Raw genomic sequence first — 12,819 nt, 5'->3', positions numbered from 1 at the left:
TGTTAAATAAAATTTCAATTTTTAAACCTTCCCAAAATATGCGTTTTAGGAAAAACTATAATTTTTACTATTTTTAGCTTTTGCATAATAGGGAACGAGGACATATACTTCTCATTCTTCTCATTTTTGACCATCCTACAGTTTTTTGATCAACTAGACTTCTCCTTGGGTTGGTGCTACTTTTAGGTAAATATTAAAGATTTTTGGTTGAAAAATTGCCACTGTCTGAACATGACGTCACCATTCAAGCACTGTAGTCGGTTAAGATCGTGATTTTAATGGAGATGAATGTTTGAGAGTGTCTGATTTGAATGTGATCTTGATCAAAGTATGTTTACTTGTCTAACTTACTGTAAAATACAATGTGCTGTTTGCCAAAAGCCGCAGATGTTCGATTACAGCGGCGCGGTGTACGCTCCACCGCCGTTTGCGTAGGCGTAGACTCCCAGTCCCACTTCGATGACTGAGACAACTTGGTCGGGGGTACGCGTATACACAGTCGGCCCTAACACGAAACAGCGTTGCTGTATCACACTTTTGGCTAAATCGTGGAACAACTTGAACAAGGCACTTCAATTGTGTTGTTAACATAATAATAGACCCAATTGTATTATTTTTATGATAGGCCTAGTCCTAGAAGTTAGAACTAGAAGTAGAGTCTACAGAATGCTAGATGTTCCGGGTCGGGTATAATTTTGAGCAAGGGAGTAGGGGCCGTAGGGCCCACTCCAGCTGATTTAAAGCGTAGAGAGTCAATGCTAATGTAATGGTAATGCGTATTGTCTAGGGCCTATACTATAGTATAGAAATGTAATTGTTATTGTAATTGGTAATGGTATATTATAATAGGCATATATTATTATTAGGTCTAGACCTAGTATTATTTAATTTATTAGTGTCTTTGAGTATTAATGTTGTATTATATTAAATTTAATAGGTCTATTCACCCACGTAGCTAGGATTTTATTTTAGGGGGGGGGGGGCGGTAGTGAGCACGCGAAGCGTGTGGGTGCAGGGGGGGGGAGTGTTGACATTTCATTAAATTATTCGAGTAAGAAGATGATTCGTTGTACCGTTCTCGACTCTTATAATCCTTGTCTGAATATTAAAAAATGTTTCTTTGTCTGCTTTTTCTTTATATAATTTTACGTCCTCTTACTTTTTTTTTTCTCTCTCTCTCTCTCTCTTTTTGGCTGGCGTTTTTTTTTTTTGGGGGGGGGGGGCTAGCGCCCCCCCCCCCTCCCCCCTGGCTACGCGCCTGGGTCTATTACAGATACTGAGTAGAGGTACATGAACGTCCAAATGCCATCACATCTTCTACAGTAAAGCCTAGAGGGGATAAGAGCTGCAGCAACTTGAGCACGCGGATCTCCAATGGAAATGCTACATGTATGTTATTTTATTTTTTATTTTTTCCCTCGGACTATATTTTCCCTCAGCTGAGCACTGCAGGCTTTTTGGAAAATATAATCCCTTGGGAAAATATTACTCTGTTGGGGAGTTTCTGTGGGCTGTTGGCTCTAGCTCTTGTGTTTCCTAAATTTACAACTGTGTATACATGTATATATGTCTGTCAAAATTCTGTGACTTTTTCTACAAAAATGTACCCAGAAGTGATTCCAAACAGCTTGTCAGTTATCACATCCATATGATTATGATCACCCATCATGTTTAGAAATCTGCATTAACAAAGACAATTAACATCACAGACCTTATTCCAGCCACTGTTTTCTCAAATTCTGTCATAGTTGATGTATTTATTCTTTTATTCTCTCTCTATTCTCAATATCAACCGAACTTGTCAAAGTCAAATGCAATAATGTGCACATTAGTCTAGTGCACAAGTTATCCAGACATAAATATTGGTACACTCTTTGTGACCAGACGTAAATGTTTCTGATTTTTGTTCATAAACAAATGTCTACAGCCTGATGAAGTTAAATGTATTGATACAAATAAAAGTAATAATAATTAATGATGATAATAATAATGATGATAATAATAATAATAAGTCTGGATACTTGTCCACTGATCCTAAATCCTACACACTGGCAGTAGTACATGTATCTCTGATTCTCTGTACTTCATCCGCTAATGGATACTGGTATCTAGCTGATATTGCAGATTCCAGATATTGCAGAACAGACTTTATTAGACTATATATGTAAATACATAATGCATTCTAATCAATCATTCTATTCTATACAATGTTTTTGAAATATAGTCATAGATTAAAGTTTCAACATAATTCTCTACTGCATGTCTATTACAGAGAACAAAAAGGTGACCTACTTCAGTAAAGCCATTCGAATCAATTTTTTGTTTAATGCTATATACACTCTTATTTAATTCTAAGTTTAATTCCCAAGGCAAGAATATATTCTTAGATTGCAAATAAAAAATATAAAAAATAATAGAATAAAATAAGATGAATAAAAAAAATTAAAGACCCCACAAGCTCTGTATACATAGAATTCAGTGTACACTTCTCTACTTCTCTACTCCGAGATTGAGAGGGTATTTAGAGTGGATCTAACTGAACTTATTGTAATTTGAGGGGCTACTTAATATCCACTGATTTTTTACACATTGTATATTGAGTTTGAGGTCATCGTTGTAGCCCCTCAAATCTCTTGAAATGTTGTTGAGTTGGCAGTGGACCGACTCTCCCCCTTGTTCACCCATCATCCCAAGGCTTGCTCTCCAGTCTCTGAACCAGGGGATGACATGATACTGCAATAGATGCTGTTTGGGGGTCACGCTCTCTGTGGGGAAGTTCTGACGGTAGAACAACATATACTCTTTGATGTCTTTGTCTGTCAGTAAATAAACGATAGAAAAAACAAAAATAGAGATCTATAAATGTTATTTTCTAGTAATATTTTTGCTTCTTCAGTGTCAATTGATATTTTCTTGCTCTGTCACTCTTTATTTATTTGATATGAAAATTACTTGCATTTCATTTTTTTTTTGCAGCTGACCTTTATGATCATGATCTCTTAGACTCTTACCCAGCTTGTCGATGACTGAGTCGTCCAGGAAAGTACCCGTGTTTATACCCCGGTGGCATGCCCCGAACAGCTTTAGCAAAGTATTATACTTGCTGGCGATATCTTCTGCCTTCTGGATGAGGTCCCGGTCGTTGGGGCAGAGTGACTGTACCTTCTTTGATATAGCAGCAGTGATCAGATCAGTGTTCTCAGGCTGTTGGAACAAGGTACACGAAGATAGGTTCAAAGTAAAAGGATAGTGACATTTACTATTAGAATAAAGTGGACATTAGGCAAGAAGCAAACATCTAGAATTTATATTTTCTTGTATTATTCAAAAGAAAGACAATGTGAATTACTATAATTTGTGTAAATATAGTAGTATATTTCAGGAATGTTCTTACTTTTCATGATATACTCTACTCACCTGTAAACATTTATGTACATGGTTCCCTACAAATGAACGACCATGGTACGCCTGTCTGCTCACTCTCAACTGCTGTAGTGCTTCTTCTAGACCAACATTAGTTGGTCCAGAGTGAACTGTCATTTCTGGTATTTTGCCTATTTCCTTCTCCTACAAATAAAAAAAGATTTTATATGTTAAATTTTATATTAATTTTAGTTAAAGATGCATTTGGTACATCTATACATGATTTAAGATTAAAACGTATGCAACTCGTATTTACAATACTGCCAGTGTGACATCCAAGATACTAACCAGTGTAACTTTCTCTCTCTTCTTCTCTTCAGCCATTTCCAGGATGAGGGTGGGCGGTTCAGCTTCAGGGTAAAGAAGTCCAACCATCATGTGCTGGTCCATGAGGTCGTGGAGTTCTTCCTCAGCAAGCTTCAGTCTTGACTGGAGACTCAGCTTCTTCAGCTGCTGTTTGAAGGCCTCTTTTGCTTCCAGTTGGTCTGTAGGACTTTTTGCCAAGGACTGGCCAATCTCCAGGTCCAGAGTGTGACATGCTTGGCAGAGCGAGTTGAAGTGCTTCAAGAAGACCCCGAGGGAGATATGGAGCCCAGGAGGACAGACCTGATAAATAAGAGAAAAGGGCTTATAATATCAGAGGTATTAATAACAATTTTCATTGTCATCATTGCAGATGAAATTAAGATTTCACTTTTGAATGTTCTGAATGTTTGTCTTCCTGAGGGGTTTAAAGTAGCTATAACCCGATAAGCATAAAGGTCTGTGGTAAGATACAGATCCGATTACACACCCACCCCACCCCTGGTGAGAGTTATATTCTGGCTACTGATTAAGCATTTGGCTATTGAAATCATTTTTTTCTTAAATATCTTACCCTATTTATTGGAATGTCAAAGAATGGGGATCTGATGACGTTATTAGATTCCTTTGGGATGCCACAGGTTTTGAAGTGGTTCAGGGATTCCTTGAGGGTCTGCAGGCTTCGCTGACGGGGGACAGCCATTGGTGGGTCAGCCATTTCCTTCTTGGTCATCTCACAGTAGAGACAGCAATGACGGCCTGGTGAAGAAAAAAAAAATGGGGATACAAGTCAAGAGAAATTATTTTTTTTTTTTAATTACCTCTATTCAATCAAAGTAATATATATGTATATATAATGTTTATGAAAGTAAGGCTTACCATTGGGGCCAGTGAGTCCATACATGCGGGTCAGATATTCATAGTCGCCGAAGGCAAAGACTTTCATGGTTTTCCCTCTGTATAAAGACAAAATATGAGATAGACACAATAAAATTCACATACCAAATAACTACATTCACATTAGAAATCTTACTCATTGAAATTTTATAGGTTCTGGTAATCTTTTTGATTTTTATGGATATTAATATTTTATTCAACAGAAGAAGAAAACACACCGCCATGACATTGACTCCAAATCAGCAATTTGGCATCTAATGGTCTCCAGAGAGACATCGAGGTTGTAAGTGGAGTCAGATCCAGGGAACAACATGATCACCCGGGTGTTGTGGAGGCTATTGGGTCGCTTCACATTGGCCAATTGCACCATTAGCTTGAAAGTTCCTCCCCCTTTGTCGCCTCCCACTTTCAACCAAATTTCTCCTTCGGGGATGTGGTCGTCATGCCAGGTGAGCTCTCCAAGTCTGTAGATATGTAGAAATAGGATATTATTGCATTATTCAAAGGGCTATTTAATTTGATTTAAATGGGTTTAATTAATAAAATTATATTACCAGAATAAAATCATAATGCTTCTGAGGATAAGGAATAGATATCAATATCAGAAACACTATGGCCCAAATTCACAAAGGAGGTTTAAAACTCTCTTGTGAATTCATCCCTATCATTTTTTTTTGTAATTGGTGCATTCAGTAATCATTTTTAATGATATTTAAAATATCTTTCTTCTTTTGTTATGTTAATGATTTGCTTTAATGGTTTTGTTTACATTATCACAGGTAGAACTCACCGATCATATTCCTCTAGTAAGTCCTTGACAAGGGCACTGAGGCTGCTTACTGTTACTACCGGGGTCTCCTTAATTTCCATGCCAGTCTCACTTGAGCCTTGTTGGAGAGGCAACAGTTCCCCGGTAATGTTGTTTTTTACCACATCATCTTGGAGTCTCCTCACTTCCCTCTCATTTCCTGTAGAAATTCTCCGTTCTTTTAGCCAGCTGTTAAGAAATATATTTAGGTATTGTATTTTTATTGTATTAATGACTTAATCTAGTATGAGGTGTAATTCCTGGTGGGGTGGGGGGGGGGGGGAATACTCATCTTATAAGGTATATGGGGATATGTGCCACTCTAATGGGTCACTTTTTTTAAAGAAATCCCAAAGCATGGGGTAATGTTTTGTGCCAGAAAACCTCCAAAACATGGGTAACTTTATTTAAAGAATGATATTCTCGCCCGTATATATTCTCGTCGTTTGAGAATATCATTCGAGATGCAAAAGTGGTCTTTACAAAAAAATGAAATCCCTTTTAATTGGTACCCTGTAAAGGTGCTGTGGATAAGTCAAGGGAATGTGAACCACGAGATCTGGGGTTCAAATCCCACCACAGTACCAATGTCCTTTAGCAAGATATTAATCTACATTTGCCACACTCGACCCAGGTGTTGTAAGTGGGTACCTGGTAGGATTCATTCCTTGAATGCACTGAGATCTGTATAAAGGCTCCAGGGGCTAAAGCCGGGGTAAGAACATCCAAAGTACTTTAAAAGTCCATAGAGACGTATCATGTGATGCAAATGTTGAGCAGGTTATTATTATTATTATTATTATTATTATTATAATTATAATTGTTATTATTATTATTATTGTTATTATTATTATTCCTTTCTGACTAAATGACCCATTAACTTAATAGGTATGGGTATGAACTCTTCAGCTGCAGATCCCCGTCCAAACCAAATCTGAGTACCCTCTTCCGGGGTGTAATTACATGAATGTCCATAACAAAGATTGTTCAAGTCACCTCTTCAAACGTCGTAGCTTTCTCCAACTCAAGCTGAAGAAGCTTTTCAGCTCCATAATGTCTCTTGATGGAATATGGAGGGGTTGTGGGCCCAAGATCCCTGTGATGCTTGCAGATTGGGAAACTTCATGTTGCTGTTGAGTATCGGCTGCCTCTCTCCCACCAGAAACCTCTTGCCTTACATGATGTATTATTGACGTTCTTTTACGGAGGGTGGATGATGAACAGGTTGTACTTGGTACGATGCTGCTTGGAATTTTGAAAGCTCTCATAGGCTGTAAGAATATATAGATGGCAAGTTACCGCTGAAGTTTCATTTTCAAAATAACATTATATTATTCAAGATAATGGTGTAAAATTATTAAAATCTTTTAGAATACATGTATATCTAATGAGGATTCAACATACAGGGTTGTGTATCTAGAAAATAGTTAAATTATAGCAATTAAATGATATCTATGACTTTCTAGAAATCCATGTTTTCTTTTGTTATTTTTAGTTTTGTTTGGTGGGGGGGGGGCAAAGTTTTGTTGTTATACTTACATGATATATGCACCATTATGATTATTTTATTTGTTTCTAATACTGTGAACTAAAATACATTAATGGCTAATTTCTTTACAGTATGAAAACTTAAATGTATGAAACTGAAATTATATATATAATATGTATATAATAAAATACATATTTACTAATATTACTTGGGTAATATATACCCAATCATTTGCCTTTATATGTGAATTCAACCTGATCAACCTTGCATAATTCAAATCTACTGGGACTATTGAAATAACTTTTTTAAATGTTGAAACTTCTGAAATAAATTTGACTGACAATGATAAAGAGAATGATATATTTTGAGACCCTAACTTGTTCGTCTTCCACAAAATCTTCTGCAAGTTTGAAATATGTGATGATGATTGTTACTTTAAACTACCGGTAGCTAGGAGATAAGACTTTTGCATTTACCTTTCCACGACCTGCTAAACCTATGCTGGCTGACATACCATCATGTGACTTGGCCATCTGACATTTGAGGTATTCAGAGGCTATCTGCCGGCGTTGTTGGGTGTTGAGGTCCATTTGCGTACATTTTGCGTATGTATGGTCACAGTTTACACGAGTATGACACGAATGGCCTGATGTTTGGGTGTAGTGAAGGGATGTTTTACAATGTGAACACTGAACATGAAGATTTTGTAGTAATGTGATGATGTATGCGGCTGGTGTGTGTGTTTGAGAATAATGAAATTGAATGTTACAAAGAGGACAGCTAACAGACACTTTGACAAAGAGAGACGATATACAGTCAAGACAAAACAGGTGGTTACAAGGTGACTCGACAGGACATGACACAACAGACCTACAAACACAACACAAAAGGAATTGTAGTGAATTATCAATGTGAAATGTGTCTTGATTGATGTTGTATTTTTGATTGTCTGTTGTTCCTGATAGTGATACTCCTAATTGAGAAAAGTGAGACTGGGGTGTTGTTGTTGCAGGGGGGCGGCCACCAGCTTTTCTTTTCTTTGGTCTGCCTGGTGTTTGTGTTTCTTTAAAATGTGTACATGTATGACAGTGTGATGTTCTCCTATGTGTGTCCCATTTTTTTGGTGTCCAATGTAATGGTTTCTTGATTGTGAGATGGCAATAGCATGTGCTGCAAAATTTGTTTGGGTGTATATCTAAAGTGTCCTCTGAAATGTCAATATTAAATTTCTCTAGAATTATCTGATGGTAGGTTGATACACTATACGAATGCCCCTTCTTTCCCAATTCAGTTATAACCCTCCTCCCACAAAATCGACACAACAATGACAAACACTTAATATGCTGTTCCATGCATTTAAATGTGTGTACAGTACAGTAAGAACAAATAAAACCACCACACAAGGTCAAAACCAACAACACAAGATGAGTGCACAAAAAACTGTAGGATAGCTAGAAATGAAAGACAGTTTAAACAATACCAGTCAATTTTGATATAAAACCAAAACAAAGGTATGAAAAATTGTAGATTGGTAATATTTTTTTTTAAAGAAACCTCATAAATACTGATAATATTTACTGTGATATCCTACGAGTATATGGGACCGACACACCCGCTTGCCGCCGGCTGATTCAAAATTGATTGCCGGTGTTTTGATTTCTTGTTTTGAATGTTACCATTGTTTTCTACGAATGTATGTGTATCATATATTTGATTTTCATTACAAGATGAGGTTGGCCACCTCTCTGGGGTTTCCCCAAATGACCTAGATGTGAGAGCAATATCGCGCAAAGCGTCAGTAGCAACCCGGTAGCAACAAGTTCGAGTTTCGCGGGGGTATTTAAATTTTAAAGATGAGTGAGCCCTCTCTCGGTCAAGACGCTATACATATGCTAGGGAGCTTGCACCTGCATTCACATACGTGGGTTAATCAAGTATCACTGAACATCCTGCATGAGTTTCACATCACATGACCAAGGTCAAAGGTCATTTAGGGTCAATGAACTTTGGCCGAATTGGGGGTATCTGTTGAATTACCATCATAACTTTGAAAGTTTATGGATCTGATTCATGAAACTTGGACATAATAGTAATCAAGTATTACTGAACATCCTGTGCAAGTTTCAGGTCACATGATCAAGGTCAAAGGTCATTTAGGGTCAATGAACTTTGGCCAAATTGGGGTATTTGTTGAATTACAGCCATAAATTTGAAAGTGTGTTGGTCTAGTTCATAAAACTTGGACATAATAGTAATCAAGTATCACTGAACATCCTGTGCGAGTTTCAGGTCACATGATCAAGGTCAAAGGTCATGTAAGGTCAAAGAACTTTGGCCACGTTGGGGGTATTTGTTGAATTGCCATCATATCTCTATTTAAGTGTATTGGTCTAGTTCATAAAACGTGGAAATAAGAGTAACCAAGTATCACTGAACATCTTGTGCGAGTTATAGTAGTTTTCAAAATCAGCACTGCTGCTATATTGAATCGCGTGATGCAGGTGAGACGGCCAGAGGCATTCCACTTGTTTTTTTTCTCTCTCTCTTTTTCATTTCTCCCTATGTCTTTCTTTTTGGACTCCTGAAAATTTACAAAGGGGTTTAAACTATTTTCAACAAAGAAGCAGTAGAGTTGGCAACTATGATGAACATACATGTAATATATTTTCCTTCATTTTCCTTCCTTGATTTTACTCATTGCTGGAGCACCCCTTTCACATTTAAAGTTTGCATCTTCTTGAAACTGAATTAACAACAGACCAGTATTAACATGTACATATCAGCGATCAGAGGGATGCAGCAATCATAAACATGAAGCAGCACTCCATGCATGCATTAAAAGGTCATAGAAGTGTACATGTATGTGTGGGGGATGACATTCATCTCTCATCACAAAATGCTTGCCGTCTAAATTAACAATTTTTTGTATTATGGATGGTTAGCATATCTATCAGTATTGCACGTATACTGTATGCTACATGTACAATGTACAAAGCATCAGCTGAGGAATTATTGTTGTTCTGGATACATCCATGGTGAACTGCCTACTCGGGATACATAATGTGTGATGTTCAGTAGGAGACTAGCATTAAAGGAGAATGAAACCCTTCATACCAGTTGAATTCATATAAAAGAGAACAATCAAAGAAACAGGTTAATGAAAGTTTGAAGATTGAATGAATAGGAAGAAAGTTACTTGAGTACTTGAATCTTGAGCCATGTGATGTCACACACACGCAACTTCCCCTTTTCTTAAATACTCTTTGATCTAGTCTATTGAAATGTTCTTTTTTTATGAGAGGAACTGGAATTCCTTACAGGAATTGTTCGACAAAATCATTAAAATGAGAAAATGCTCATTAAACCTTTTTCTTGCTTGTTGGAATTTTTACTCAACTTTTGTTAATCTTATTCTTTGATTTTTCTGCTTTCTTATTAAACTAACTTGCTCCAAGGGTTTCATTCTCCTTTAAAGCTTGTGCATGCGAGCAATTAAATTGATGCATTGCAACAGAGTAGGCCTGCCATAGTAAATGTTACGTGCATTACAGGGCTACAGTCATTGATTAATTTCACATGAATATGAGCATGATAAAAGCATTCACTGGAGCTTGGAATTGGAATTGTGGGAAAATGTCCTGGAATTGGGGACAACGTCGATTGCTTTAGGATAGTAGTTTTATTTTGCTGCTATGATATTTGCAGATCTGCATGCATCACAATCATCTTTAAAGCCTGTTGTACCATATCGAAGAAGTAAAATCCTTTCAGTTCAACTTTTACTTCATACTTTTATAAACAGTTAGGCCTATGATTTTCTGTCCTTTGGTTTGGGAAGTACCAAAAAATTATTTAAAGTGAATTGGCAAATAACTCCCTAGTCTGATCAATGGGGTCGGTGCTTCAAATCTCACTATAAAATAATGCCTCAGAAAAAAATAGGCCTATCTTCATTGTACATACATTTGCCACACTTAACCCAGCACCTGCAACAATCGTGTGGGTATACTGTAAATAAGAAAATCATGTACAGTGTACAAGAAAAAAAAGTCATGTGTTATCCAGATGGCGATGTAACTTGTTTGAGGCTCTTGCCAGGTTGTACAAGCAAATTTAAAATCAATACATCATTTCAGGACTTTTGCTCAGAAAATTTTTACTAAGCTTAAAACACACACACATATTTCAACTGTTAGGAGCTTATCACAATAAAAAATGTTGAAATGTCACTAACACAAGAAATAGTCCGCAGTTAAGTCATGAATAATGTACAAAAAGCTGTATGAAAAATCACCCAAGTTATATGTACATGTACATGTACATATAACTTGGGTGATTTTTCATATACAGCTTTTTGTACATTGTATATCAGATACATGGGGTACAAGTGGGTACCGGAGTGCTGCATGTTGCAAGTGGCTGTACATACATGTATGTGTAGCTGCACTTTGTTTTCTGTTTTTATAAAAGAGACAAGTGATTATTACATACAAGGTACATACTGTATAGGAGTTAATATTGCTTATTTAGATAATTACTACTATTACATTTGTAAATGGTAAAGTGTTTTGAATCATTGTATTTGTATATCATAAAAACTATAGAATTTATAGCAATCCATGCAGTTTCTATTCCCATTTATGGTGTAATGAGGCAGAAATTTTGAGTGGGTTGAGTGTGAAATAAAGTGCACTATTTCTCGAAATTTGTGACAGAAAAATCAGTACTTTCAATATAAAGTAACAAGTTATTGGGGGGTAAAAATTCACTTATGCAGGAAATTCTATTGAAATCATACACGTATGAAACCATAAATGAACATTATAAAACTAAAATTGCTTCAAAAAAACAAACATGTTTTCTTTTTATATATTATAATTATATTATATATATATATCCAAACTTGGCTAAATTGCTTTGCGAAAGCAGAATACATAGAAAATTATCTTCAATGGTGAAAGTTTGAGAAAAAAATGGGCAAGAAATTCTTCGACTTGATTTTGAGGAATTTGTGGTTTTCTCGTAAATTCCTTTCAAGCACCTTCCCTTTCTCTCCACAGTATTGGAGCAAAGTATGTTACATGTACCTGATCATAGAATCAAAAAATTTCTGAGTTTCTGAGTAACACTTTGGAAAAAGATTTATTTTTAGATAAAATGGAGTTTAGTTGATCCCTAACCTACAGCACAGTACCATCAAATACAAAGGCCTATACTTGCACCAAATTTGAAATCCATGTTAATGTCAAGTTTCTTATTATTTGTCGGATCTTTTTTCATTGGTAAACCCTGACATTTTTCTTTTTATTTCCATATCAAAATAAACTTTCTATTTGGTTAGGATTCCCCTGTAAATCAATGAATGAAATAATTTAGGCTGAGATCCAGGCACTTAGAAAAGCACACGCTTCAGTTGGATTACTGTTGCATTAGGAAAATGACCTTTTAGATATGACCTCTGGATGACAGACAATGTTATAATTAGAGATCATCATTCACAATCTGAGGGTCAGAGACAGCTGGTAGCCAGTAAGCAAAGATAGCTCTAAGATAGCTAGCAAGGTTGTAGATGGTATGTAATGGCCAAATGAGGAAGATGGGCAAAACATGAGGTCAGTTTAATTGGTCAGACGCTCTACCCTTTTAAAGGGGAAGTCCAACCTGATGTCGAGAGCTTGAGATACAATCAGAAATACAAATCCATGAATTTTTTATGAAAATTACAAACAAGTATGATATGAATTTTCAATTTTTTGATTCAGTGACATCACATGAGAGCAACGTTACCCTTATTTGTAATTTCTTTCTTTCTTTTATTCTTTCTCTCTTTCTTTCTTTCTTTCTTTCTCTCTCTCTTTCTTTCTTTCTTTCTTTCTTTCTTCCTTTCTTTCTTCCTTTC

General features: G+C 36.3%; 2 protein-coding genes across 2 annotated transcripts; both read right to left on the bottom strand.

Moving 5' to 3' along the window:
- Nucleotides 1-2,443: 2,443 nt before the first annotated feature.
- LOC135154736 (uncharacterized) lies at nt 2,444-6,773 on the bottom strand. Its single transcript, XM_064102238.1, has 8 exons — nt 6,428-6,773; nt 5,414-5,620; nt 4,606-4,682; nt 4,301-4,485; nt 3,712-4,029; nt 3,418-3,567; nt 3,012-3,204; nt 2,444-2,816 (listed from the first exon to the last, which is right to left on the bottom strand). Exons 1-8 carry the CDS (start codon nt 6,697-6,699, stop codon nt 2,533-2,535), a joined length of 1,686 nt encoding a protein of 561 aa, XP_063958308.1. The 5' UTR covers nt 6,700-6,773; the 3' UTR covers nt 2,444-2,532.
- A 491-nt stretch (nt 6,774-7,264) lies between these two features.
- LOC129261661 (V(D)J recombination-activating protein 1-like) lies at nt 7,265-8,365 on the bottom strand. The gene has a single exon (XM_064102239.1). It carries the CDS (start codon nt 8,270-8,272, stop codon nt 7,361-7,363), a length of 912 nt encoding a protein of 303 aa, XP_063958309.1. The 5' UTR covers nt 8,273-8,365; the 3' UTR covers nt 7,265-7,360.
- Nucleotides 8,366-12,819: the final 4,454 nt, after the last annotated feature.

This window comes from Lytechinus pictus, chromosome 7 (assembly GCF_037042905.1).
Source record: "Lytechinus pictus isolate F3 Inbred chromosome 7, Lp3.0, whole genome shotgun sequence".
NCBI classification, from domain to species: domain Eukaryota; kingdom Metazoa; phylum Echinodermata; class Echinoidea; order Temnopleuroida; family Toxopneustidae; genus Lytechinus; species Lytechinus pictus.
The sequence above is the reverse complement of the archived record's forward strand: the minus strand, read 5'-3'. Positions and strand labels throughout refer to the sequence as shown.

Excerpts from the sequence above, each read along its gene's own strand:
- LOC135154736 (XM_064102238.1), bottom strand. The coding sequence starts at position 6,699 with ATGAGAGCTTTCAAAATTCCAAGCAGCATCGTACCAAGTACAACCTGT. Across the intron at positions 4,486-4,605 it reads TGGACTCACTGGCCCCAATG|GCCGTCATTGCTGTCTCTAC; the intron begins GTAAGCCTTACT and ends TTTCTTCACCAG. Across the intron at positions 4,030-4,300 it reads TTGACATTCCAATAAATAGG|GTCTGTCCTCCTGGGCTCCA; the intron begins GTAAGATATTTA and ends CTTATTTATCAG.
- LOC129261661 (XM_064102239.1), bottom strand. The coding sequence starts at position 8,272 with ATGGAACAGCATATTAAGTGTTTGTCATTGTTGTGTCGATTTTGTGGG.